A 27659-nucleotide genomic window follows, 5' to 3' on the forward strand; every position below is an offset into this window, starting at 1 on the left:
TTCTTTCAGTTTAAGTCTTCATCAAACAAAGGTAAATAGAGAAGGCAAAAAAAAATTTAAACTGAAATATAGTGCAGCAAATAAATCCAAGTAGATGATACAACTGAAAACCATTAGTCAGTCCCAAGAGGGCTGCTTGCTATGCCACATGGAGCAAAGATTATCTTGATCCTGCAAAGTTTTATGACCAGTCTTTCCCGTAATGAGGAAGGACTAGAGTGATGGAGTAAACTCTGGCAGCAGCAATTTGGACTGTTAATAGGTTCCTGAGGGTCAGACTCACTGGTACTTTACAGTTCTCAAACTGACTTGTTATGGAATTGTATTTTAATTGCTCTTTTCGAGTTGTGTAACTAATCATCTTTACTGGTGGGGAGCAGGGCTATCATGCGTCTCAAGGCTAATAAAGCCACAGAGACACTCCTAAAAACTAGCCTAATGTGATCTTAGTAGGATTATAATGAAAGGTTTGCAAACCTCATTTTAGTAAGGCCCATGACATTCTCATAAACAAACCAGTGAAATGTGGTCTAGATCAGTGGTTCTGAAACTAGGACCACCGCTTTTTCAAGGAGAGCCCCTGGTGGGCCAGGCCAGTTTGTTTACCTGCCGCGTCCGCAGGTTCAGCCAATCGCAGCTCCCACTGGCCACGGTTCACTGCCCCAGGCCAATGGGGGCTGTGGGAAGTGGCGCAGGCCGAGGGATGTGCTGGCCGCCCTTCCTGCAGCCCCCATTGGCCTGGAGCAGCGAACCGCAGCCAGTGGGAGCCGCAATTGGCCGAACCTGCAGACACAGCAGGTAAACAAACCGGTCCGGCCTGCCAGGGACTTTCCTTGAACAAGTGGCGGCCCTAGTTTGAGAACCACTGGTCTAGATAAAAAGAAAAGGAGGACTTGTGGCACCTTAGAGACTAACAAATTTATCTGAGCACAAGCTTTCGTGAGCTACAGCTCACTTCATCGGATGCATTCTGAATGCATCTGATGAAGTGAGCTGTAGCTCACGAAAGCTTGTGCTCAAATAAATTTGTTAGTCTCTAAGGTGCCACAAGTCCTCCTTTTCTTTTTGCGGGTACAGACTAACATGGCTGCTACTCTGAAAACTGGTCTAGATGACATTACTATAAATTACAACTGGTTGAAAATCCACACTAAAAGAGTAGTTGTCAATGTTTCACTGTCAAACTGGGAAAGAGTATCTAGTGGGGTCCCACAGAGCTCAGTCCTGGGTCCAGTACTATTCAATATTTTTATTAATGACCTGGATAATGGAGTGGAGAGTATGCTTATAAAATTTGCAGACAACACCAAGCTGGGAGGGGTTGTAAGCACTTTGGAGGACAAGATTAGAATTCAAAACAACCTTGACAAATTAGAGAATTGGTCTGAATGCAACAAGACAAAATTCAATGAAATGTAAAGTATTTCACTTAGGAAGGAAAAGTCAAATGCATAACTACAAAATGAGAATAACTAGATACTGCTGAAAAGGAGCTACAGTGGATCACAAATTGAATATAAGTGAACCATGTGATACAGTTGGGAAAAAAAGGCTAATAATTCTGGGGTATACTAACAGGAGTGTCGTACATAAGATGCAGGAGGTAACTGCTCTATTCAATACTGGTGAGGCCTCAGCTGAGTACTGTGTCCAATTCTGGGCACCATACTTAGCCTTCAAAAGCTAATGAACTTTGAAATCTATCCCAAGTCAAAAGATAACCTAAAAGTTAGATCCATCTTCCATTATTCTAAGTGTGTGAATATATTTTAGCAGCTTCCAAGGTCGCTTGTCCCCTAATTTGAGAACAGTCACCCTTCACTGTTCCTGTCAACGTACTATAAATCTCCCTGGCATCAATCATTGCCAGACGCCGATACATTCTAAATGCTCTCTTAACCACACAACGCAAGAGTATCCTGATGCTCAAGTGCTGCACTGCAGTGTCCACATTCTGACTTCCGCCACTAGCTTGAATGTCTCAACCTAGGGCTGCATTTTCCAAGCCATTTTCCATTTCAGGTGAGAACCACCTCCCCTTTCCCCACTTTGCTTCCACACGCGTCACGCCTTGTATTGGAACACAGGCAAATTAAATAAAAGAGGATACTTCTCAGCATTACACTCCACAAGCTTCAAGAGCTTTGCTAAAGGCAAGGAGTATTTGCTTAGTGTAATAAGAACTACTTATGACTGGTGTCCTCTATAAAGGGACTTCAACTGGAGGCAAAAATAATATGACAGAAACTTGGAACTCTAAACCAGGAAGGGCATAGACACACTGCAGAGAGGATCCACACATCTCTATAATCCAAAATCAGAACTGATTTTGAGACAGTCATATCATTACCTTAGATGCCAAGTTGTCTACTAGTGCAATCATGGAGTTCTTAAAAAGGGTAGCAGCAGTCAAGGGTCGCTTGGTCACTTCTGTGATACTCAATTTACCTTCAGGCCACATCATCTTCAACACAGGATTGGAGCTACAAGGCCAGAGTTAGAGGAAGCAGTTTGTTTACTTATGAAGATTCTAACAAGGCATCAATGGCAGTAACTAATTTTACAGTGCTCTAAATTAGACAATTAACTTCTGGGTCAGAGACTGATGGCGATCCCAGTTCTTTTGACAGATTGGCTAAGCCAATACATCAGTCTGGTGCTTCAAAACTCTACTGTTTTAGTTAATTAATTTACAGTACAAGGTTATTACTGAATACACTGGTAGTATGGCAAGCACACATTCTCCTAGCTAGATAATAGTAGACTGGAGAGTGGTTTGAGAGATTTCCTCTTTATAGTCATTAGTCTAGCCAGCATAAATATGTGCATAAAAGGGGCCCAAAATTAAGATCAGTAACCTAAGAAATTAATATGAAACACCGTATAATCCATCCCTTCCTTTAAGATGCATAGTATTTTATTCCAAACTAATATATCCTGCACAAGTGATACTTTTATTGAAAATAAAACATTCCAAACCAATTTTAAACTTTAACCTACATCACTCAATCAGAAATACAGGGTAAAAATAAACAAAATCACAGTTAAATTCATGCCTTTAACAAGACTGATCCATAGCTGACCCATCGGGGGCATTATAGAAGGGAGCTGTGGGAGAGGAAAGTACAGGTGGTTGTCTTGGAGAGATCTTTTCTGCCTCACAAGCAAGACAAGATAAACAGAAGATAATGGATGTAAACTGCTGCTGGGTAAGTGGAATAAAGTAGAAGGTTTGAGTTCGTGGAACATTGGGCCCCCTTCTTTGGGGAGATGAGGCTGTTTGGTTTGGAAAGCCTCTACCTCAGCAGCAGCAGAAGCAAAACACCTGGTGACAGATTAGCTTGACTAGTTGGCTGGGCTTTAAACTAACAAGAAAAAGTAGAAGCTATTAAAGAGTAACAATTACAAATATAAACAAGTCAGATTCGAGGCATAATGAATATAAAGAATCAAGAAGTTAAGGGAACAGAGAAAAAATTTTTTAACCGCCTATATATTGATGCTATGAGAAATTACAAATACTGGTTTATGAAAAACATTGGTAATTGGTATTACTGTAATCTGAGAGAATTACTCATGATCAGTAAGTTAAAAATCATTATAGACAACCTATTTACGCAGAAAAGAGTGGGCAGAAAAGGGGTGCCATTACCACCGTCAGAGATAGACATTTCAGAAGTGAGAGACCTGGAATGCTTATGAATCAATGTACCGTATCAACTGATAAGTCACAACATGGAGTATTGGTCTGGGGTCTATAATAGATGAATAGGACAGAAAACAGGATGAACAATTCCTTAATATATAATCTATAATGTGTAGAAAAAAAAGCAGCATTACCCTGGGAGATTTCAGTCAGAGGGACACATGCTGCAGGTCTCATGCTGCCACTAGTAAAGCATCCTATGAGTTTCTAAGAATTGTAGATAATTTTCTAGCACAGGAAGTATTACACCCATCTAAAGATAACTCTTTATTAGAACCTCTTTCTGATGGATAAAGATGACTGATAAGTAAAAATTAGTTGTTGCTTATATGGAATGATTGGTTACATTCATGTGCCAACAGAATACGGCCCAAACCAGTGATATATATTTGACACTATAAAAAGGGCCACTCTCTCAAAGCTTGAAAACAAGAAAAACTGTGGGTAGAAAAAACAAACAAAAACACAGTTGCGCAAAAATAAAGTATTCTTAGACAACTGCTGACTTAGGTGCCAAAAACACTCAATTCCAGATGCTAAAGGCTTCTTCAGTTAAAAATCCTATTAAAATATTCATAAAAACAGAAAAGGAGAAGTTGAGAGCAATGATTATAAATAATTAATTATAAAATGCAGACAATTAGTAAAGGAAGAAAAGGTACCAATGAAAAAAATCTGTGGCTAGTAGGGCCAGGACAGTAAAAAATTATATTTAAAAAATCAAGAACAACAAAAAACCCAAGCAGTAATATAGGTCCATTAGATAGGAATGACACAGTTGTTAATAATGAGGTAGAAAAAACAGAAGTGCTCATTAATATTTCTCTCCTGTGTTTGGAAACAAGCTAGAAGGTAGAGTCAAGACTTACGGTGATAATGAAATGCTTTCTATTCTAACAGTAAATAGGCAGGGTGTTAAACAGCATCTACCAAAGTTAAACATTTTAAATCTGTAAGGCCTGATAACTTAGAACATAAGAATGGCCCTAGTGGGTCAGACCAAAGGTCCATCTAGCCCAGTATCCTCTCTTCCGACAGTGACCCCAGAGGGAATGAACAGAACAGGGAATCATCAAGTGATCCATCCCGTCACCCATTCCCAACTTCTCGCAAACCGAGGCTAGGGACACCATTCCTGCCCTTCCTGGCTCATAGCCCTTGATGGACCTATCCTCCATGAATTTATCTAGTTCTTTTTTCAACCCTGTTATAGTCTTGGCCTTCACAACATCCTCTGGCTAAGAATTCAACAGGTTGACTGTGCATTGTGTGAAGAAATACTTCCTTTTGTTTTAAACCTGCTGCCTATTCATTTCATTTGGTGACCCCTAGTTCTTGTGTTATGAGAAGTAGTAAACAACACTTCCTTATCTACTTTCTCTACACCAGTCATGATTTTATAGACTTCAATCATCTCTCTCCTTAGCTGTCTCTTTTCCAAGCTGAAAAGTCCCAGTTTTGTTACTCTCTCCTCATATGGAAGCCATTCCATACCCCTAATCATTTCTGTTGCCCTTTTCTGAACCTTTTCCAATACATCTTTTTTTGAGAGAGAGTGATCACATCTGCACACAGTATTCAAGATGTGGGCGTACCATGGATTTATATAGAGGCAACATGATATTTTCTGTCCTATTATCGATCCCTTTCTTAATTATTCCCAGCATTCTGTTCGCTTTTTTGACTGCCGCTGCACATTGAGTGGATATTTTCAGAGAACTATCCACACTGACTCCAAGATCTCTTTCTTGAGTGGTAACAGCTAATTTAGACCCCCATCATTTTATATGGATAGTTGGGATTATTCTTTCCAATGTGCATTACTTTGCATTTATCAACATGAAATTTCATCTGCCATTTTGTTGCCCAGTCACCCAGTTTTGAGAGACCCTTTTGTAGCTCTTCGCAGTCTGCCTAGGTCTTAACTATCTTTAGCAATTTTGTATCATCTGCAAATTTTGCTACCTCACTGTTTACCTCTTTTTCCAGATCATTTATGAATATGTTTCATAAGACTGGGCCCAGAACAGACCCCTGGGGGACACCACTATTTCCCTCTCTCCATTCTGAAAACTGACCATTTATACCTACCCTTTTGTTTCTTACCTTAACCAGTTACCAATCCATGAGAGCACCTTCCCTCTTATCCTGTGGCAGCTTACTTTGTGTAAGAGCCTTTAGTGAGGGACCTTGTCACAGGCCTTCTGAAAATCTAAGTACACTATATTCATTGGATCCCCTTGGTCCACATGCTTGTTGACCCCCTCAAAGAATTCTAGTAGATTGGTGAGGCATGATTTCCTTTTACTAAAACCATGTTGACTCTTCCTCAACAGATTATGTTTATCTATATGTCTGACAATATTATCCATCACATCTTTAAGGAATTGGCAGATGAGCTCTCAGAGACTTTTGTTATTTGACAAATCTTGGAATACTGGAGAAGTTGCAGAGGACTGGAAAAAAACTAATGCATCAGTATTTAAAACAGGCAAATAGGATGACCCAGGTAACCACAGGTTAGCCTGACTTCGAGTGTGGGCAAAATCACGGGAAGGCAGATGATATGGGATGCACTCAGTAAGAATGGCAGAATAACTGATGCACATCAACATGGTTTCATGGAAAACAGGTTTTGTGAAACTAACTTGGTACTATGGTTTGATAAGATTACAAGTTTGGCTGACAAAGGTAATTGTGTTGAAATATATATGACATTCTCATTAAAAACTGACATTATCCAGAATCAATGTAGCACATTTAATGAATTAAAACTAACTGGCAGATGCCAGAAAAATTATAAATGGGGACTCCATCAATGGGGCTGCTTCAAGTAGAGTCCCACCGGGGTTGTTTTGGTGCTAAACGCTATTCAATAGTTATCAGTGATTCAAAAGAAAATATTAAATCATTTCTGGCAAGTCAGCAAAGGACATATATACTGGGGGAAAGGTAAATGATGAGAACGTATCCGCTGTACAGAGTGACCTGGATCGCCTGGTAAGTTGGGTTCAAGCATGCATTTTAATACAGCCGAATAGATGGGATGAGGGACTGGATCCTGGAAAGCAGCACCTCTGGAAGGGGCTTAGAATCATGGTGGATAATGAACTGAACATGAACTTCTACTGTAGCTTGGCAGTTGAGGTAGCTAATGTGATCCTTTGATATATAAGCAGTGGGAATACTGACAAGTAAGGAGGAGCTATTACTGGGTAGAAAACATTAGTGAGACGATTACTGGCATACTTATTCTCTATTGGTGCCCACGCTTCAAAATGGATGTTGACAAATTGGAAAGGGTTCAGAATAGAGCTACAAGAATGATGTGAGGTCTAGAAAACCTGCCTTACAACAAGAGACTAAAGAAACTCAATATGGACAGTTTATCCAAGAGATGGTTAAGAGGTAATTTGATCAAGGTCTACATGGGGGAAAGATTTCCTATTGTAAAATGGCTCCTTAATCCAACAGACATAGGCATATGAAGATCTAATGGCTAGATACTGAAATTAGACAAATTCAGACTAGAGAGGAGGTGCAATTTGTTTATAGTGAGGGTAATTAACCATTGAAACAATCTGGTGGATTTTCAATCACTTGAAACCTTTAAATTATGATTGGATGTCATCCTAGAAAAAGTTATGTTTTAGCTCATCCAGAAATTATGGGCTTTATGCAGAAGTTACTGGGTGAAATTCTCTAGCCTGGGTATTCATGATGTCATACTAGATGATCATAAAGGTCCTTCTAGTCTTAAAAATTTAGGAACTAGACTATGCCAAAATATTTTATTATAATATAAAATAGTGTACAAAACAGGTTGGCTGATCAAAGCTTTGTTCCTACCTGTTATACATTAGGCGTTTGAAGTCTTGGAATAAAGTGTCCTTGTTTTTGTCAATAAATCCTGTGACTGAATATCTGCGAAAGAGAAAAACAGTCAGTTGCACAGAGGTCAAATATCACCACAGCTAGCTTCTGCATATTTAGAAGAAAAAGCCTATGTGCACCAACATGGAATCACATACAAGGGAAGAAATGTGGTCAAAAGGTGGGACTGGGAGACAAGGGACAAGCTCATTCTCAGATCTGTCACTAACTGGCTGTATAACCTTTTGGATTAAATCACTTCCTTTATGTGCCTAAATTTCTCCTTCTTTAGAATAGGAATAATGCTTCCCTAATTTGAGAATGCATTTTTAAATCTACAGATGAGAAGCAATAAGAATTATTTCATCCAGCAAACTGTGGGCTCTAGTATTGCCTGCAGGCGCTTTCACAATTCACTTCTGTCCTCTTAGATTTGCAAGCCGCTAGCAGTGCACAAGTTTCAACCACAGAGGTATCACCTCATTCTTTTTCCCTAAACTACCAGAGAAATTTGGCTGTTTCAGAATCATAGAAGCTTAGGGTTGGGAAGAGACCTCAGGAGGTCATCTACTCCAACCCTCTGCTCAAAGCAGGACCAACCTCTGTCAGCTGTGTCTATCAATAACGCTACATTCAACAGGTTTCAGAGTAGCAGCCGTGTTAGTCTGTATTCGCAAAAAGAAAAGGAGTACTTGTGGCACCTTAGAGACTAACAAATTTATTAGAGCATAAGCTTGAAGTGAGCTGTAGCTCACAAAAGCTTATGCTCTAATAAATTTGTTAGTCTCTAAGGTGCCACAAGTACTCCTTTTCTTTTTGCTATATTCAACAGAGACTCCACAAGAAATCCACCTTCATTTAGTGGACTCCATAAAGCCTGGATTGGTCACCAAATTGTTCCATCATTAACAAGCTTTGGGTATTGTCTATAAAAGAAAGTTGGACTGGGTTTGTCTACACCAAGAAATATGCCAGAATTATTATTCTGAAGTAACTTTCCATGTCAACACTCTTATTCTGGAATAAGAGTCCTTTTGTCCAATTTAACTTAATCCACATCCAAAAATAATTATTCCAAAATAGCTACTTTGGTAAAAAATTTTAAGTGTAGAAAAACCCCTATGGAGATTTAGTTAGACTGATGCACGCTCGTTGTGTGAACACTCTTGTTTCAGTTTAAGGGTGCCCTATTTTAATTCAATTAATCTTAAACTGATTCTTCATCCATTTAAGCTAAATTGATATGGCACTAAACAGATTTCTTAGGTCAGTACAACTTTCTTGTGTAGACAAGACCTAAGCTTCTCTTGGGAAACTTCATTTTTCTCCCTCCACCCTTCATATTCCCTAACTTCCAAGAAGACAGTATATGTAGCAAGAACAAGTGTGACACTGAATTTTATTTTAAATCTGTTGCATTTATCACATAGAAATGAGAACACAATGTAGGTTAAAGCTGGACAAGAACAAGTAGAAGGTGCACCTTCTAATACAGAAAGAAAACACTCACATAACGTCTCCTGCGTAGTGCTTAATCCGAAAGTCTCTATCAAACTCCAGGATCTTGTCTGTTGCACAAAGCTAAAATAAATCACACATTTATTAAAAAGGAAGGCATTAAGTGTAAGCATTGAAATTCCACAAATTTCAGAGCACAGCAGCTTTTAGATTTCACCTTGTATTACAACAAACTGGAATTGTAAAATTACTCTATTTTCTACAGACACAAGTCATGTACTCTATCCAGATTTTTTTGGATAAATAAAAACACGGGAACATAAAAATAAACCATGTTTTAAGATCCAGATTTTTTAAAAATTAAATAGTCACTGACACCTTCAAAAACTGTTCCTTTTTTATTAATAAGAATATGTGCATGGAAACAGAACTGCTTTGTCTTGTGTTCTCCCATCTGCTCATATTTATTCCTTCATGACATCATAATCACCTCCAAATCAACATAACATGGTATAGCTAACTCAGGATGACTGAATGAAGTGTTAAGTATTTACAAAGCATCAGTCAATCTGTCCCACCAATACTGAGAGAGACAAGGTGGGTGATGCAATATCTTTTATTGGACTAACTTCTGTCAGTGAAAGAGACTAGCTTTCGAGTTTACACATAGCTCTTCTTCTGGTCTGGGAAACATACTCAGAACTTCATCGTGCATCCGATGAAGTGAGCTGTAGCTCACGAAAGCTTATGCTCTAATAAATTTGTTAGTCTCTAAGGTGCCACAAGTACTCCTTTTCTTTTTTCTTAAAATGCTGTTAGACTATTGTGCTGCAAAGAAGATATATAAACAGCCCACAACATAGGAGTCACTAGCATCTAAAAGAAAATGCAAATAGTTTTAGCCCAGTTTTCTTAAAAAAGCTGGAACTGGCAAAGAAATGAAAATGACTGCACACTAGTTACAAGCACAAGATCACAAGGCTGAACCATCCAGTAGCCATGCTGCACACATGAAGGATAATCCAATCTGACTACAATTTTTAAGATGGTGCACTGGCTTCATTTTTAAGGTGTTCTTTTTAGTTTTATTTGGTCCCTTGTGGAAGGGCCTAATAAGGTCCATCTCAAACCCTTAGTTGGTTTTATATCTTTTCTTCCTATGTATAAAGCACTAGCCTGGCTTTTTGTATCCTGTCAATCTAATAGTGTTTGCCAGCAGAAATATTTAGGAAGCCAAGTCTGGCCAAGAAAACCTGAGAGATGACTGACAGTACAGGAGTGCAGAAAAGCAGTTTCCTTCTTTTTAAAACCTCTCTCAGATCACATCTTATCCTTTTCTGCTGGCTATCTGGCCTTCAAAATACATATCAAGTTCAAAAGTAAACTGCTACCTCTCTCAGAACTAGTCTACACTAAAGAGTTAGGTTGATGCAAGGCAACTTACATCGACCTAACTCTGTAAGCCTCTACACTAAAACATCGCTCCTGCTGATGTAACTCGTCCACTATGCTGACTTAACTCCACTTCCATGAGAGGCATAGCGCTCAGGTCGATACAGTTTCAGCTGGGAAAACTTCTGGGAGCCAGAGCACAGACGCTACAGGGTCATTCTCTACTCATTTGTCATAACTGAAACCTTGCCTGTTTGGACAACCATGTTAGGGGTTTAATGGTGGCAATAAAATTTTGTTGTGACTTCAGTCAACTCAGCGTCAGTGTTATATCACATAGTGGATGTCTTGGATCCGTGCATTGTCTTCTGCACTCTTCGCAATTTCCCAACCTACATTAGGAGGAGCAATACCTGCAAGGGGGTAGAGGCTGTTGACGTGAGTAGCCTTAAGGCATCCTGTAATATAGTGGCAGGCAGCATTAAGTACAGGGTCTAGTTTCTTTGCGTGAGAGGATCCTGACCACACTGCATAGGCAGATACAGCAAAGGAATAGCAAAGTGTCAATGCCGTTGATTATGGAATGGACAGGTCTCCACCACATTCTGATGTAACCAGTTCACTAAAAATGTTGATTCACATGCTAACCTTGGCTTTAGTTTACTCAATGTGGACTCTAACGAGCATGAGTTCGAGAACAACGCCGATGTATATAGGATTTATGGAATGAGTAAATTTCATCCCAAATCAGCTATAGGACTATGGCATTAGTCACGTATTGTTAATATTAATGCTGAGAATCACTGCATTCAGTGATTCATGGCGGAAGTACGTCTGAATGTATTAATGGCATGTGTATGTATTTACGTTTTACTGCCTTAGTATATTAGCTGACAGATGTAAATAGGGAATGTTTACATCTGAGCATACTAAACCTTGCTAGTTCTAAACACAAACTATAATTGAAATGAATAAAAGGCACCATGGTCAAAGAGTGAGCATGGTACTAAGTTGTAATAGCACCTCTGCCACCCACTCACTGTGAGCTTTAGTAAGTCACTTCACCTGCCCTCTGAGAATCTCCAGACATTTAAAGTTTATTTAGGAATTCACTGATGGTTACCCATCAGTGCACCTGACCCTCTTACACCCACAAGAATCAATTACAAAACTGAATGCAAGACAAACCCTTGCTCATTGATAATACTTTGCTACGTACATCACAAGTGTTGTGAGCAATAGTTAATTTTCATACAGGTGATTATTAGGTTATTAGGTGATTCTGAGAAGAAAGTCTCAAAAAGATCTACATTTTTTGCTCTATGGATAATACATTTTTGCTGTTTATTAATTGCCACAGTGAAAATCTTGTATTTATTCTAGTCTGTCTAGGTTTCACCAGAATAACCAGGACAACTAAGCAGAAAGCAATAGATTAGATATTCAGTACATAAACTAGGACACTACTATTTAGGGCACAGCAGCCCCTTAGAGCTTATCCACACTGATGTGGAGTGCAACATACTGTAGAGGGGGGCAGTGAAGCATTAACTGTGAGGCAGGAAAACAGGAGCAATTCCCAGAGCATATCAGCACATGTATTTTAACTCTTTAAGAACATCTTCCTCAATAGCATAATTACTGGGTAAATTAAAGATAAGACTTTACCTGACAGACACCACAGTATTTTAACTGCAGTCCACAAAGCCAAGTAAATAAGTGGAAGGAAAATGAAACCAGGTCTTATTTGTAACTTAAAACATGAAGGTGGAAACAACTCAGACTTTTATTGGATGGTAAATGGAGGAAGCAACAGCCAGTAAACAAGATATTTTATGTATTAGTGAGAAGAATGTTATTTGCAGGGGTATAAGAGGTCAGAAGAAGAAACAAGATGCTGAGGATTTTATGGGTCAAAACCTTCAAGGTAATATTGATTTACACCATCTGATATGATTGTTTTTCCATCAGTAATTAATATAACTGTCTATACATACAGGTTTCAGAGTAGCAGCCGTGTTAGTCTGTATTCGCAAAAAGAAAAGGAGTACTTGTGGCATCTTAGAGACTAACGATTTATTTGAGCATAAGCTTTCGTGAGCTACAGCTCACTTCATCGGATGCATTCGGTGGAAAATCTATACATACGGAAGTGCTCATTTATTTTTGTATTCCTTGTTTTCTCCTTCAGTCTGTGCTAATATAGAATTTCCTGACGATATCGCTCCCTGCTGAGGAATACTGGTATTGGCACTACATCATACTGTTGAATGTTTCCTACAAAAGGAAGAAACTCCTGAAGCCAGTGGTTCAATCAGTTGTGGCTTTCCCATTTATAGCCCCTCACTCATTGTCAAATTCACTTCCCCTCACACCAGCACACTATACCAACAGCGCTCACCTCCATGCATAGCCACTTGCTGGTGGTGTCAGCATAGAAGAGACCTAGGAATGAACAGGTCACAGAGGATGATCTTCCCTTGGGTTTAAGTATATTGGCAGGGTAGCACTGGAAATCTGGACTATTGTTGCCCTTGCTATACCTGTTCTGAAAATATAAGACTTCATTCCCCAAGCCCCTGAGACTGGCACCATTCAAAAGCATTAACAACAACAAAGGAAAGAATTTGCACCCAAATTCACTAGCCTCAATTATGCAAGACAGACATAATACTTCAATATACTAAGTAAATTCACTGCCATTTACTCATAAAATTTGAAGTACTCATAACATATGCCCCTACCTTAACTATACAGCAATCCCGCAGCTTAGTGCTGACGGTGAGAATATTGTTTGTTGTTTACCAAAAAATTGTATATGGCAGTTTAGCTGACAGATTACACTCCAAGTGAAGTGTGCTTAAGAATAAGCCATAGCTGAATGAAAATCTTTTTATTTTACTTCCATTTCCATTCTTCACTAAAACAAGCCAGATCCAGCTCTTTCTACTGTTTGAATTCAGAGTCTCTGGAGATAGTCTTTAGCACATTTCTTAGACAAGTATGCTACGGAGGTACTCCTACCTTATATACAAAACTGTGAAGTGGTGAAGACAGTATTCTAATGAACAGATTTCAAATACTATTTCTCAATGAAAAGACATCAATAAATTAAAGGACATTATTGGATTATTCAATGTGAGTGGTTCTCAAATTTATCAGGCCAGTGTCCATATTTTAAAAATATTACCAAGTAACAAAATCTTTTAACTGGTTGTCATACCAAAAACAAAGCAAATCAAAGGGTCTGGAGGACTATGGATACAATTTAAGATAAGCATGTTTTAAGCCACTGAGGGTGAAGATTACATGGGTGTAATAAAGGAGAAATGTGAGTCATTTTCACTGCCACAGCATATTAAAGCTGGTTTCATAGGGAACAGTCACATGAACTGGAACCGTGCACCTATTGGTTATAAATGACATCATATGTCAAGACAAGTTCATGCTTTCCCATTTTTCCCTTGAAATAAAAATCTATTGCATTGATTATACTTTAGCTCCCTCTTCTGGATACAAACCATTATAACATTCATTCATTAACTAATTCTAAACTAGAGAACTTGATTGGCCATACAAGTACAGAAATACTATGTGCAGCAGACATTTAAGTTTTTTTTCTAGAAAAGGGCCTCTCTCTATTCAAGTCACTGTATGAGTCCTTTTCCTTACTCCACTTAGAATTACACAGCATGTGCTGCATGTGAAGAGAGGTAGGTTCTGATTACACAGATGAACAGGTTACCTTTCTGCTGGAGAAATGAGCATGTTTCCCCAGTTTGTTATTTAGTGCTTCAAGGAACATCTCATCGGTGACTTTTCCAACATTCATGCAGGCATCATCCAGAATGGCAATGATCCCTTTGTGCTGCTGTTCCACCAGATCCACAATGATTTGGTTGTTGAAATAATCAATCTGCAGAACACAAAACAGGTATTTGCAGGTCTTCTCTCACTATTGAGTGAAAAGAAGTGGATGAACTCTATGCACACACCAGTAACCACACAGGGAGAATGATATGCAATACAACATTATTAATTGTAATAAAGAAACTAAACTGAGAAGCACTAGGCTCATTATGCAGTGGTGCAGTGCTCAACAGTTTCATTCTACAGACGACTTTGAGCATTTTTTTCCTCCTAGGCCTCTACATCCCCAAAATATCCCACTGCTTGCTTTGCAAAACATGCCATTCTGATACTGATCTGGTCCACTGATACTCCATAGACCATAATTTGAGATCCACTGAGATAATGGAAATAAAATATACATACAAATTGTAATGAAAATTACTGCTTCCCAAAGAGACCATCTGAAAATATGCTAGACTGCAGATCATATATTCAGAATTCCTACTCTAAGAGAAGTGTACTTGTAACAGGTGTTTAGTACTCATGTCCAAACTTCATCCCTTACTTGGAATCTAGTGACTAAAAACAAAGCCGTTGTATCAGGATTAGATTTTACTAAAGCAAGCAAAAAACCCTAGTCATTAGCATTAAAAAGTAAGTTTCACTTTGTTCAGTTACCCCAGTGGAAACCCCACTGATTCCAGTAGGGAGACAAACATAACAGAGGAGAATCTGGCCCAGTATTGGCTCTTCCTCTTCGGGCACAGGAGTTCTGTAAACATTACTTTCATCACCAACATTCAAATCTAAGATCGAAAGAATCTAGTGGAAAAGGCTCACCTGATGTCTATTTGGCTAGGCAGCTTTAACATGATCCACATGATACACCCATAGGCATGTCTATAGTTGGCCCTTTTCATTCCTATACAGCACCGAAGAGTTTTATTTGTCAAGAAGTGCATAGCTATAGCAGAAACATTTGCAGCACTACGAGGCACAGCAGAGAAGGGTCTCCTTTCATGTTTCAGATTACCACTGCACCGATCCCATAATCAACTACACTTCCTTTCAAGAGTCAACTTAGTGAGATATTCACATACACACTTATGGCAGTGGAAGCTGTGACAGCAAGACAGTGGTATACATGACATTGTGCAATTTTACTGGACACTCGCAGGCTGCAGTCATACTGTAAGGCACACAAAGGCCAAATGCTTTCCAACAATGTAAGAAAGTGGGTAATAAGTGGAACTACTCTTTCCCTGAAATGAATTCCTATAATAGATTTCCCCATTACATTTTCATAACTGGCTCATAAAGCCTGGTTTATGCTATTATAAGGCCAGATTGTTCACCAATGAAATCAATGCATTTTGCCACCGATTTTCTATAGTAGAGGAACAGGATTCTAATGTCTATACAATGCGAACCAGCATCTTCTAATCAAAATCCTACCAGTTAGAAAGGATCAATTTAAAAAAAAACTTTCTACTTCAACACCTGTTAAACTAAATAAAATGCATATCACCCAGTTTACGGTGGTAGTCAAAAAGAGGCCACAAAATGTATAGAAAGGATGTCATATATTTTCAATTTGCTTTTTCCAGAGGCTGATTTATGGATAACAAGCCTGATGCTGCATCTGCTCTGGATACAGAGCTCCCACTGACTTTGATGGGAGACTACATGAGAAGCAACTTCAGGACCATGCCCTATAATGGTACACTGGATTCAACCAGACCCCCACTGCCAATTCACTCACATGATCCCAGGGAATCCCCTCTCGCTGGTACTCCTCCTGTTCTTGCTTTAGAACTAGCTGAATAAAAAGCTGCTGCAGCTTTTCATTGCAGTAATTAATGCAGAACTGTTCAAAACTGCAAAAATAAAGTTGAGAAAGAATTGATTAGTTTTTCATTTGAGGAAAGATGAAGCATCTCCTTCTCTAGCAATGCAGCTTACCTGTTGTTGTCGAAGATCTCAAAGCCATAAATATCCAGGACTCCAATGACTGTGTTTTTCCCATGGATTGTGGTGTCATAGTTCTTCACCTCAATGATGTCATTGATATGTGTGACAATCCAACAGAAAAGGCGCTCATATATAGCCTACAAGGAGAACAAACATTGGTCTTAATTTCTGACCTCTCTCATAACTGATTTAGCTGTATTTCTGTCAGGTCTCTATACTAGTGTCTATAGTAGTTTACTTCAAGCTGGTTTTCAGATTAAACCCATATTCACAGGTAAAACTCCTGCTAAAATTAAACAAACTTCTTGATCTGAGAAACCTCCTTTTCTTTCCATATAACGTTGCTGTATTACTTTCTAAGTTCGTTTATATGAGAACAGAATCTTAAATAGCTCTACCAATTCCGCTACCTACTTGCTACCTAATTATTATCTCCACATCAGAGAATTGTATGAATATGGAAAATATAGGTGAGCAGATTAATGCAGGATTAAGATTTTTATACAGTGCTCACACCCATCATAACTGAGCACTTAACACCACAAAATATAGTACTATGAAATATCATCATCGTTCACTTTTTAAGAAGTGGTCACAAGCAAGATCATTTTCTGTCTTCAAAATCTAATCATTCAAATTAGTGACACCTGTATTAAGCAGCTCTGGCAAGTATTACAACCTTAAAATGACATTCCAGGTGACAGGCCCAAATGTGAGCCCTTACCCAATACCACCATTTAACTCTCTCCATTCTTTCTTCCAACAATTAAAATAAATTTGAGTAGTTAAGTGTCCTCCCAATAGTCCCTCACTATCACCCTTACAAATGAGGCTGCTGTCATTGCCAAACAATCAAAGGTGTAGCCTTTGTCATGATCTTTAATGTGTGCTTAAGGATGTCATACTATTTCACTGCTCTCTTCTTGACAGCAAGCAGGCAGCTAGATCTGTCAATTTGTTCTCTCAATCTCATTCATTGCATTTCCATTCTACCAAGATATGAACTAACAGAGCGAAGACTTCCAACGTCCTGGCAAACACCCTGCAGCCAAAATTGTTTTGTGGGTTGCCCTACCTCACAGATAAAATTTTAACTCTGCTAAACCCATTAATTTAGAAGAATAAGTCTTTCATTAAGTGAATATTCTAAAAATACATATTGAAGAAGAAACATCCAGACTAACAGCCCCCAAAACCTTGTGACCTTCTCTAACAACTTCATTAAGCATCTGCACTCTTTGCTGAAACTTTTGCTACACAGATTTCAGACTCCGCAATACAGTAACTCCTCACTTAAAGTCGTCCTGGTTAACATTGTTATGTTGCTGATCAGTTAGGGAACACGCTCATTTAAAGTTGTGCAATGCTCTTTTATAACATCGTTTGGCAGCTGCCTGCTTTGTCCACTGCTTGCAGGAAGAGCAGCCATTGCAGCTAGCTGGTGGGAGCTTGGAACCAGGGGGGACCAACAGCCCCACTAATAGCTCCCCGCTCCCCTGAGTTCCCTGTGTGGCAGCCACCCAGCAGGCTATCAATTACCAGCAGTTCAGCTGTCCCGCCCCCGACTGCCCTGTGCTGCTCCTGCCCTCTGCCTTGGAGCTGCTCTCCAGAGCCTCCTGCTTGCTGTGCCAGGGGGAAAGGGGTGGGAAGAGGGGGGCTAATGTCAGGGTGCCCCCTGCACCCTGCTTATGCCATCTTCCATAGAGCAGGGGGGACACACAACAGGGCTCAGGACAGAGGGAGCTTCCTGGCAGCAGTTGCCATCTCAGCTTCCTGATTAACTTAAAAAGGCAATGTACTTAAGAGTGGGGTAGGCGTACTTAAAGGAGCAATGCGCATCTCTCTCTCACACACGGTGTGTGCTGTCTCCCCTCCCTCCATTCCTGCTGCCTTGTAGAGTGTGAGGTTACATTAACAACAATGAGTTAACGCTTGAGGGCTCAGCCAATTGCTAGTTCATCATTTAGCAGTAAGGCATTCTCTGGGAAATATCCCACCCTCTGACTTCACCACCTCAACCAAGCTTCACAATCATCACCACCAGTATTAAATTGTTTCTTTAAAACTTATATTGTGTGTGTGTGTGTGTATATATATAATATAGTCTTTTGTCTGGTGAAAAAAATTCCCTGGAACCTAACCCCGTCCTATTTACATTAATTCTTATGGGGAAATTGGATTCACTTAATATCGTTTCGCTTAAAGTCGCATTTTTCAGGAATATAACTACACCATTAAGCGAGGAATTACTGTACTTTCATTCATCCATAGGCTCCTATCATTTGTGAAATTAAAGAGCAAAAACTGGAAACTGGAAATTCTGGTTTTGGAAATTGTTGCATGACAAACTAGCACAGACTTGTAGAAAGAGAATTCATACTCACCTTTGCAAAAGCATCTCTGCCATACGTGGCTTCCTGCTCTGTGTGCTGCTTGTCAATGACATCCCGGCCTGTAGCTACAGTTCGAAAAAGCAGGGCCTTCTCCACCATGTCAGACTTTGTTGACAGCAAGTCTGCAATGACCGACACAACCTTGCCATTTTCAATCACAGGCGTGTCGCCATCCATTGAAAACTTCAAATTCCCCTGTAGCAAGTAGTGAAAGACAAGATGGCTCAAGGTACTCAGTGCTTTTTTTTGCCTCTGTCTTCATGAACAAGGTCAGCTCCCAGACTGCTGCACTGAGCAGAACAGTGTAAGGAGGAGATGAGCAGCCCTCTATGGAGAAAGAAGTGGTTCAGGACTATTTAGAAAAGCAGGACGAGCACAAGTCCATGGGGCTGGATGCGCTGCATCCAAGAGCGCTAAAGGAGTTGGTGGATGTGATTGCAGAGCCATTGGCCATTATCTTTGAAAACTCATGGCAATCGGAGGAGGTCCCAGAATACTGGAAAAAGGCTAATGTGGTGCCCATCTTTAAAAAAAGGGAAGGAGGAGAATCGGGGGAACTACAGGCCAGTCAGCCTCACCTCAATCCCTCGAAAAATCATGGAACAGGTCCTCAAGGGATCAATTCTGAAGCACTTAGAGAAGAGGAAAGTGATCAGGAACAGTGAGCATGGATTCACCAAGGGCAAGTCATGCCTGACTAATCTAATTGCCTTCTATGACAAGATAACTGGCTCTGTGGATGAGGGGAAAGCAGTAGATGCATTATTTCTTGACTTTAGCAAAGCTTTTGACACAGTCTCCCACAGTATTCTTGCCAGCAAGTTAAAGAAGTATGGGTTGGATGACTGGACTATAAGGTGGATAGAAAATTGACTAGATCGTCAGGCTCAACGGGTAGTGATCAATGGCTCCATGTCTAGCTGGCAGCCAGTATCAAGCAGAGTGTCTCAAGGGTCGGTCCTGGGGCCGGTTTTGTTCAATACCTTCATTAATGATCTGGAGGATGGCGTGGACTGCACCCTCAGCAAGTTTGCAGATGACACTAAACTAGGAGGAGTGGTAGATATGCTGGAGGGTAGGGATAGGATACAGAGGGACCTAGACAAATGAGAGGATTGGGCCAAAAAAAATCTGATGAGGTTCAACAAGGACAAGTGCAGAGTCCTGCACTTAGGACGGAAGAATCCCATGCACTGCTACAGACTAGGGACCGAGTGACTAGACAGCAGTTCTGCAGAAAAGGACCTAGGGTTACGGTGAACGAGAAGCTAGATATGCATCAACAGTGTGTCCTTGTTGCCAAGAAGGCTAATGGCATTTTTGTCTGTATAAGTAGGGGCATTGTCAGCAGATCGAGGGACATGATCGTTCCCCTCTATTCAACATTGGTGAGACATCATCTGTAGTACTGTGTCCAGTTTTGGGCCCCACACTACAAGGAGGATATGGAAAAATTGGAAAGCATCCAGCGGAGGGCAATAAAAATTATTAGGGGGCTAGAGTACATGACTTATGAGGAGAGGCTGAGGGAATGGGGATTATTTAGTCTGCAGAAGAGAAGAATGAGGGGGCATTTGATAGCTGCTTTCAACTACCTGAAAGGGGGTTCCAAAGAGGATGGATCTAGACTATTCTCAGTGGTAGCAGATGACAGAACAAGGAGTAATGGTCTCAGGTTGCAGTGGGGGAGGTTTAGGTTGGATGTTAGGAAAATCTTTTTCACTAGGAGGGTGGTGAAGCACTGGAATGCGTTACCTAGAGAGGTGGTGGAATCTCCTTCCTTAGAAGTTTTTACAGTCAGGCTTGGCAAAGCCCTGGCTGGGATGATTTAGTTGGAGTTGAGAGGGGGTTGGACTAGATGACCTCCTGAGGTCCCTTCCAACCCTGATATTCTATGATTCTATGTGCCTCTGCTGAGAATATTGTCAGCAAAGCTGAAGTAAGCACTTCATTTCCAGGGAGTGATTTGCTGTTCAGTTCATCAACAAATGAAACACCATTAGCACATTTCTAAATTCAGGCTAAATTGTCCTCAGTATCGTATGCTCCACTTATGGGCAACTCATGGGAGGGACACAAAGGGGGGCACCAGCTAAGGGGGACATGTGGATTCCTCCCCGACTCCTTCCTGCTCCGCCCCCAGCCAGGCCCCCCACTCTCCCCCATTCCCCGGTTCTCTCTCTCACATTACCTGGGGTGGGGCTCTGTCCTTCGCAGCACAAGGAAGGAGGCCCCACACCAGCAGCTCCTCTGGCCTGACTGTCTCAGTACCGCCCCTAGGCCCCAACCCTGTCCTCCACTGGGGATGTACAGACCCCAGGAGTCGAAGCTGTGTGGAAGGGCTGGGGCAGGATTGGGGGCAGTACAGCCATGCTGGAGGAGCTGCCAGCATGTGGCCACCCGGCAGCATCACGTTCTGCTCTTTTCGCCACTGTGGTTCCCTGCTGAATGTGCCTCCCCTTAGGGCAGTGGTTCTTAAACTTTTGTACTGGTGACCCCTTTCACGTAGCAAGCCTCTGAATGCGACCACCCTTATAAATTAAAAACACTTTTAAATATATTTAATACCATTATAAATGCTGGAGGCAAGCGGGGTTTGGGGTGGAGGCTGACAGCTCACGACCCCCACATGTAATACCCTTGCAACCCACTGAGGGATCCCGACCCCCAGTTTGAGAACCCCTGCCCTAGGATGTCTGGAGAGGGGCATGTGATCCTTCTTGACCACCCCCCAACCCAGGCTTTACCTTTGCCAGTGACCAAAAGAAGGATTTGGCCTTTAGTATTTAGCAGGATTCAAGGAACAATGTTATGACAAACTAATTCAAATAAAGTTTAATCAGGCAAAGACTGTTACAAGCCAGGGGTCTAGAGAGGAGTTGGAATTAAAAGACACTAAGCAGAACCCACAGATTATTTATATTTATCCTTTCCATCTTCACTACAGCTCACCACAACGTCCTAGAATATAGTTTCCAGTTTAATGACATCACCAGAAAAACTGACATGAAGATTGATGAACTATTAGTCTGAATTATTGTGGGGAAATTCTAAGTCTTGTGTTATACAAAAGGTCAGACTAGATGATCACAATGGTCCCATAGGGAAATTTGACCCACTACTGGCAGGCAAGAATAGTGTTGACTTTTCAACCAAACAGCACTTCCAACTGCATCTGATAGAACAACTCAACTATTGAAGTAACACAAGTAACACAGCCTGGCTGCCCTGCCATTGCAATCCTGGAAGAACAGCTTGCACAAACCCACATGCAGGGAACTCACCAAGTGAAGAATGGAAGCCAAAATTTTGTAGACAGTTTGAACTTCCTCTGGTTTGAAGCCTATCACTTTCATAGCATCTGCCACTGCTTTGAACTCTGCACCATCATTGATGGAACACTAAGGAAAACAGAGATTTATTTAAGTTAGTACCTTTCACAGTCTAGACAAACATTCTAGACTATAAAGCCTCACCATGGTACAGCTTTAAGGTCATAATGTGGCAGCCATTATGCAACCACCACAGACGTTACGGACGTGTTACTAAAAAAAAGTAACCGTTGCCCAGAACAGTAGGTCACAGCCACTATCTATTCAATTTATCACATACCAAAAAACCCTTCAGAGTTATTTAGATTGCAAAATCAACCATTCAGAAGTTAAGAAATGCCAGTTTTACAGTTACCAGTGCAATTTAATTCTGCCTCCTTTGTACATCAATCCTATAATCTGCAAGAAACTGGGGACCTTTGGAAATAGTATGTGATCACGTAATTAAAGACCATCACAATGCATACATACAAGAGAGCCAAATTATGGCTGTGCAGGCTCCTAGATTCCAACTTCTTGACTTTGCAACGTAAAAACACTCTCAAGACAGGAAGTTGCCTACAAAAAGCTGGGTTTTTTTCTTCTTTTTAAAGAAAAAAAAAGGTAGGTACAATTCTCCCATCAAGCATCAGAGACAGGGTTTAATCTCATCTTTCAGCACTGGACCATAGTCTGCTACCACTGCTACCACACAGTCTGCTACCAAACTAGCTGACAGCAGCAAAACACTTATCCAGAAAGCAATATGAACTGTTGGATGCTGATGCTGAGGTCCCAAGGTTTTGTTCAATGACCTTGTGGGGCAGTGACACACAGGAAGCATTTGATGTCAGGATTTACCCTGAACTTTATGTTCCTGAACGTAATGTGTACATCATAATGTGAAGACTTGACCTATAGCGTGGAAGTTTTTATACAACCACATTAAGGCCCTTCTGGAGGAACCTGAGACTGCTAAAAACTGTTTTTCCATCCTTAAACCATGAATTCTGCACCAGCTAATAGAATAAGTTTTGGTCATTGACTTCTTTCTGGGTTCACGAGGGTGTTAATCACCTCATATGAATAACCGTTTTGAATTTGTCTTGTCCTAAAGATGTATGACTGATCTTTGTCATAGCAGACCTCCTATACAATGCAGAAGGATCAGGAGATTCAACACTGAGTTAATCAGCCTGAAAACCATAGCCTCTTCAGCCAGAAAGGCATAAATGATATGATTGCCACACTATGCAGGTTGAAAAGGAGTACTTGTGACACCTTAGAGACTAACAAATTTATTTGAGCGTAAGCTTTCGTGAGACACACTGCTTAATTTAACTTCTGCCTGATAAACTAGTCTGCCTTGGTGTGTAGTAGCATGCAGAAATATGAATCACTTTGCTTTTACTTTCTCTCTACAGACCCCTGTGTGACATTCTATATCTTGGGGGAGTGTCCTGTAATCCCCATATTCCTCATTTATATATAATTGTGATACTGCATATAAAGCAGGTCGTGTGAGGTATCAGGGGAAAGGTTATGATCTGCTAAAACCCATGGTTCTATCTGAATATGTGTATCATTACATAAGAACATAAGAATGGCCATACTGGCTCAGACCAAAGGTCCATCCAGCCCAGTATCCTGTCTACCAACAGTGGCCAATGCCAGGTGCCCCAGAGGTAGTGAACCTAACAGGTAATGATCAAGTGATCTCCCTCCTGTCACCCATCTCCATATTAATGCACGTGAAGTTATGAGAATGTATTGTATGGTTTTCACTAAAATATGCTGTGGGTTTGGGAAGCGCCCAGATACAAGCTCTCCAGAGACAATGACACGGGAGGTAACCAACGCCCGGGTAGGTGCTGAACAGACATCACCAGCCATTGTCCAGCAGAGGAGTTAAAATTCAATGACTCACTCACAGGACACACACCAGGGTATCGCTTAACCTTGTGACTCAGCAACGCCTACCAGACATGCCCTGGACTTGTGTTCTCCAAGCACATGGGATTAACAGTATAAAACAGAACACAAGGACCCCATGCATGGCTTTTATCCTTCCCCCTCCTACCCTGCAAGCAACAAGGACACTCTGAAGATTCCAACAGAGGGGACTGGCCCAGGTTTCAAGGGTGAAACCTGTGTACTATGAATTGCAATATCCAGTGGGGTGAGAAAAACTGCTTCATCTAGATTGGGATGGCCCGAGGGCCACATCTGGGTATGGAAATTGTATGGCGGGCCATGAATGCTCATGAAATTGGGGGTTGGTGTGCGGGAGGGGCTGAGGGCTCTGGCTGGGGGTGTGCTGGGCCCAGAAATGAGGAGTTCAGGGTGCAGGAGGCGGCTCCGGGCTGGGGCAGAGGGTTGGAGTGTGGAGGGGGGTGAGGGCTCCAGCTGGGGGTACAGGCTCTGGGTGGGGCTGGGTATGAGGGGTTCGGGGTACAAAAGGGTGCTCCAGGCTGGGACCAAGAGATTGGAGAGCAGGAGGGAGATCAGGGCAGGGGAGAAGGTCAGGGGTGCAGGCTCCAAACAGCGCTTATCTCAAGCAGCTCCTGGAAGCAGTGGCATGTCCCCCCTCCAGTTCCTATGTGAGGCATAGCCAGGTGGCTCGGCACGCTGCCCCGTCCACAGGCACCATCCTACAGCTCCCATTGGCCATGGTTCTCAGCCAATGGAAGCTGCGGAGCCCCATTGGCTGACACTATGCATAGGAGCTGGAGCGGAGGACATGCCGCTGCTCCTGGAAACTGTGCAGAGCCACAGCACGCGTGGAGCAGGACAAGCCCCCAATTGGAATACTGGATCGGGGCAAGCCCCGGACCCCACTCCCCAGCAAGAGCTCGAGGTCTGAATTAAAATGCCTGAAGGGCCAGATGTGGCCCCCGGGCCGAGTTTGCCCACCCCTGATCTAGATGTTGCCCAGTCTCATAGGGTTGAGAGTTTAGATTGCGTGTTTATATATATTATTTTATTTTGGTAACCACTTTGACTTTTTGCCCGTCGCTTATAATCACTTAAAAATCTATCTTTTGTAGTCAAACTTCTTTTACTGTTTATCTTTACCAGTGAGTTTGCCTGAAGTGTTTGGTAAGAGTACTTGTCAAATTTACAAAGGCTGGTGTATATCCACTTTCCACTGATGAAGTGGTGAACCAATAATTAAATTTGCACTGCTCATTTTGAGCAGTGCAAGATGGTATATTCCTGAGGTACGCAGTTGGGAGGATTTGGCTGGTGCCCTTCTCTGCGTGATTCATAAGTGGCTCTTGGAGCATTCATGCAACCTAGCTGGGTGTGGGGCTCCACATGAATGATAACAGCACCTGGAGGGGCTTGCTGCTTGTCATTAGCAAAGCATTGTGAGAGACAGCGCAGGTTGGAGAGTTAAGGGGTCACAGCAGTCCAGCAGTCTCAGACTGCGCTCCTGGAATCCCATCACACCTAAGTGAGTTGTCCATAAAGACCAAGAAGTGAATTTCCTTCTTTAAAGCCAATACTGATACTACCATAATCCTGGAAAAGACCTTTGGAGTACATTCCCGATTAAATGGTAATGATCAGAGTTGAAAAAGCTGCCCAGTACAAGCAAAACAGGAGAATTATTTCTGGGATGATAAAATGGGAATGTGAAGATGCGTCTCCTTCAGGTACTTGTTCAAATGTTTCAGATAGAGCCCAGCTCTGTTTGTTCCACATTACTGAGATTAGAAATAAGTGACGTACAGCCTTTGATGAGACAGAAAGGGTTACTAACCTGTTCCATAATTGGTCTTCGAGATGTGCTGTACATGTTCATTCCACTTCAGGTGCGTGCACACCCGGTGCACTGTTATTGGAGATTTCTCCCTCAGCATATCCATCAGGGTGACGTGTGTCATTTGGTGCTTCACATTGCTGCGCCTCCCACTCCCACCCTCCTCATTTTTTCGTACTAGACAGACTTTGATATAGAGGGGAAGGAGAGTAGGTCCTGAAATGGACACATGTAACACCTCACAAAGAACAGTTACAGAATAGGTTAGGAACACTTTGCACACGTCCATTCCTCTTCAGGTGACTCACAAGCAAGTGCAAGCACGTTGTTTGGAAAAGTTACATTGGCCATATTATATCTTTCCTCGTCCTTATGAGCATGACGCTTCAGGAAGAAAGTTGGCAAATACATTGCCTAATTGATGTGGAAGTGAGACACAACTTTGGTGAGAAACTTCAGATGAAAGAGCAGGTATAATTTGTCCTTGTAGAAGACTGTATACAGAGGACCAGACTCTAAGGCTCATAATTAACCCACTTCCCTGCTCAAGACGATTGCCACCAAAAAGGAGATGGAGTAATGAGCAGGTGGATAACAGTTCAAAGGAAAGACCCATTAGCTTTGTCAATACCAGGTTTAAGTCCTAAGTGGGTAATAGGATCCTCTACATGGGGATATAACCAGCCCAGACCCTTAAAAAACCTGACTGACATGGGATTGGAAAAAAAGAGAGCGAGTACCAATCAGTGGATGGAAAGCTAAGATAACTGCTAGGTGGACCCTGATGGAACTAATGGCCAGACCTTGCTGTTTCATCATCATCATCATCATGTTCCCTTTACGTCTCTGGCATTTAGGGCAGCGACAAAACTACTCCACTCCTGTCTGTTTCTGGAAAGTCTTTCAATGGTTCCCCAGCTGTGCCCCAGGTTTTTCAGCTCAGCTTCCACAGCTCTTCGCCATGTTGTTTTTGGGCAGACTCATTTTCGCTTGCCTTCTGGTGTCCATTTCATTGCTACTCTGGTGATGGAATCAGTTTCCATCTGAAGCACATGACCAATCCATGTCCAATGTCTCCTGGCAATGATGGTGCTCATATCTTCTTGGCTGCACTGTGTCAATAAATCTTGGTTTGAGATTGTATTGGGCCAAAAGATACAGAGGATTTTTCTGAGGCAGGTTGTATGGAATGGAGAGAGTTTGGACATGTTCAAACTTTTTCTCATCTCTGTGGTGACCTGAGCTAGTGTTGTTTTTTTTACGGGACAGGGTTGTTAGCCCTGTTCCTAACCCCCAACCTGGGGGACCAGGGTGTCTGTTCTGTTTGGCCCCTCCCCCACAGATCAATACAGCATAGTTGAACCTACCAGAAGCAAAAAGCCCCCACTGACACAGACTCTGGGGATCATTAGAGCACCCAAGTTGTCCCACCGGGACAAGGCATGGAAACCAGAGGACAGACCATGCTGTTTAGTTACAACTAAATAGTCCAGCACATGTGGTATTGTAGCCGAGACTGGGGAAACTCCTTTTTGTTGGAATCACAGATTCTCTTCCACTTTGCCAATTAAGTACATCTAATAGTAGAAAATCTTCTATTCAATAGCGTGACTTGCACTCCCTTTGAACAGATCTCCTGAGGTGCCAACCACAGAGAATCCAGGCTGTAAAGTGAATGATTAGGATGCAGGACACAGCAAATTAATTCCGGAGATACAGAAGGAAAAACATGACAAGCTAGTTGAATATCTTTCAGTTCTCTTACCATTTATGTGGAGAGTTAAATCCTGGGCAGACCACTGGCCTTGAGTCTACAGGGATCCTATGTGGGCCCTCCAACCTAAGGTGGAAGTGCCAATAACTAAGGCCAAAGTAGGCTGAAAAGGGGCAAATGAAAGCCCACACATACACGCACACACGTTAGGTCTGTCCAATAG

At 41.6% G+C, this 27659-nt stretch overlaps 1 protein-coding gene across 4 annotated transcripts in view; it reads right to left on the bottom strand.

Moving 5' to 3' along the window:
- Positions 1–27659, bottom strand: part of MYO1D (myosin ID) — a 397979-nt gene that overhangs the window by 253078 nt on the left and 117242 nt on the right. For all 4 annotated transcript variants that reach the window (XM_043503347.1, XM_038385271.2, XM_043503348.1 and 1 more), the window contains exons 7-14: positions 21930–22046; positions 18637–18840; positions 16244–16389; positions 16044–16158; positions 14175–14345; positions 9090–9160; positions 7556–7630; positions 2351–2483 (exon numbers count right to left, since the gene is read on the bottom strand). In XM_043503347.1, coding sequence (XP_043359282.1) covers positions 2351–2483; positions 7556–7630; positions 9090–9160; positions 14175–14345; positions 16044–16158; positions 16244–16389; positions 18637–18840; positions 21930–22046 — 1032 coding nt within the window. The remainder of the gene's footprint in view (positions 1–2350; positions 2484–7555; positions 7631–9089; positions 9161–14174; positions 14346–16043; positions 16159–16243; positions 16390–18636; positions 18841–21929; positions 22047–27659) is intronic.

The sequence above is a fragment of the Dermochelys coriacea genome, chromosome 27 (genome assembly GCF_009764565.3).
Source record: "Dermochelys coriacea isolate rDerCor1 chromosome 27, rDerCor1.pri.v4, whole genome shotgun sequence".
NCBI classification, from domain to species: Eukaryota; Metazoa; Chordata; order Testudines; family Dermochelyidae; genus Dermochelys; species Dermochelys coriacea.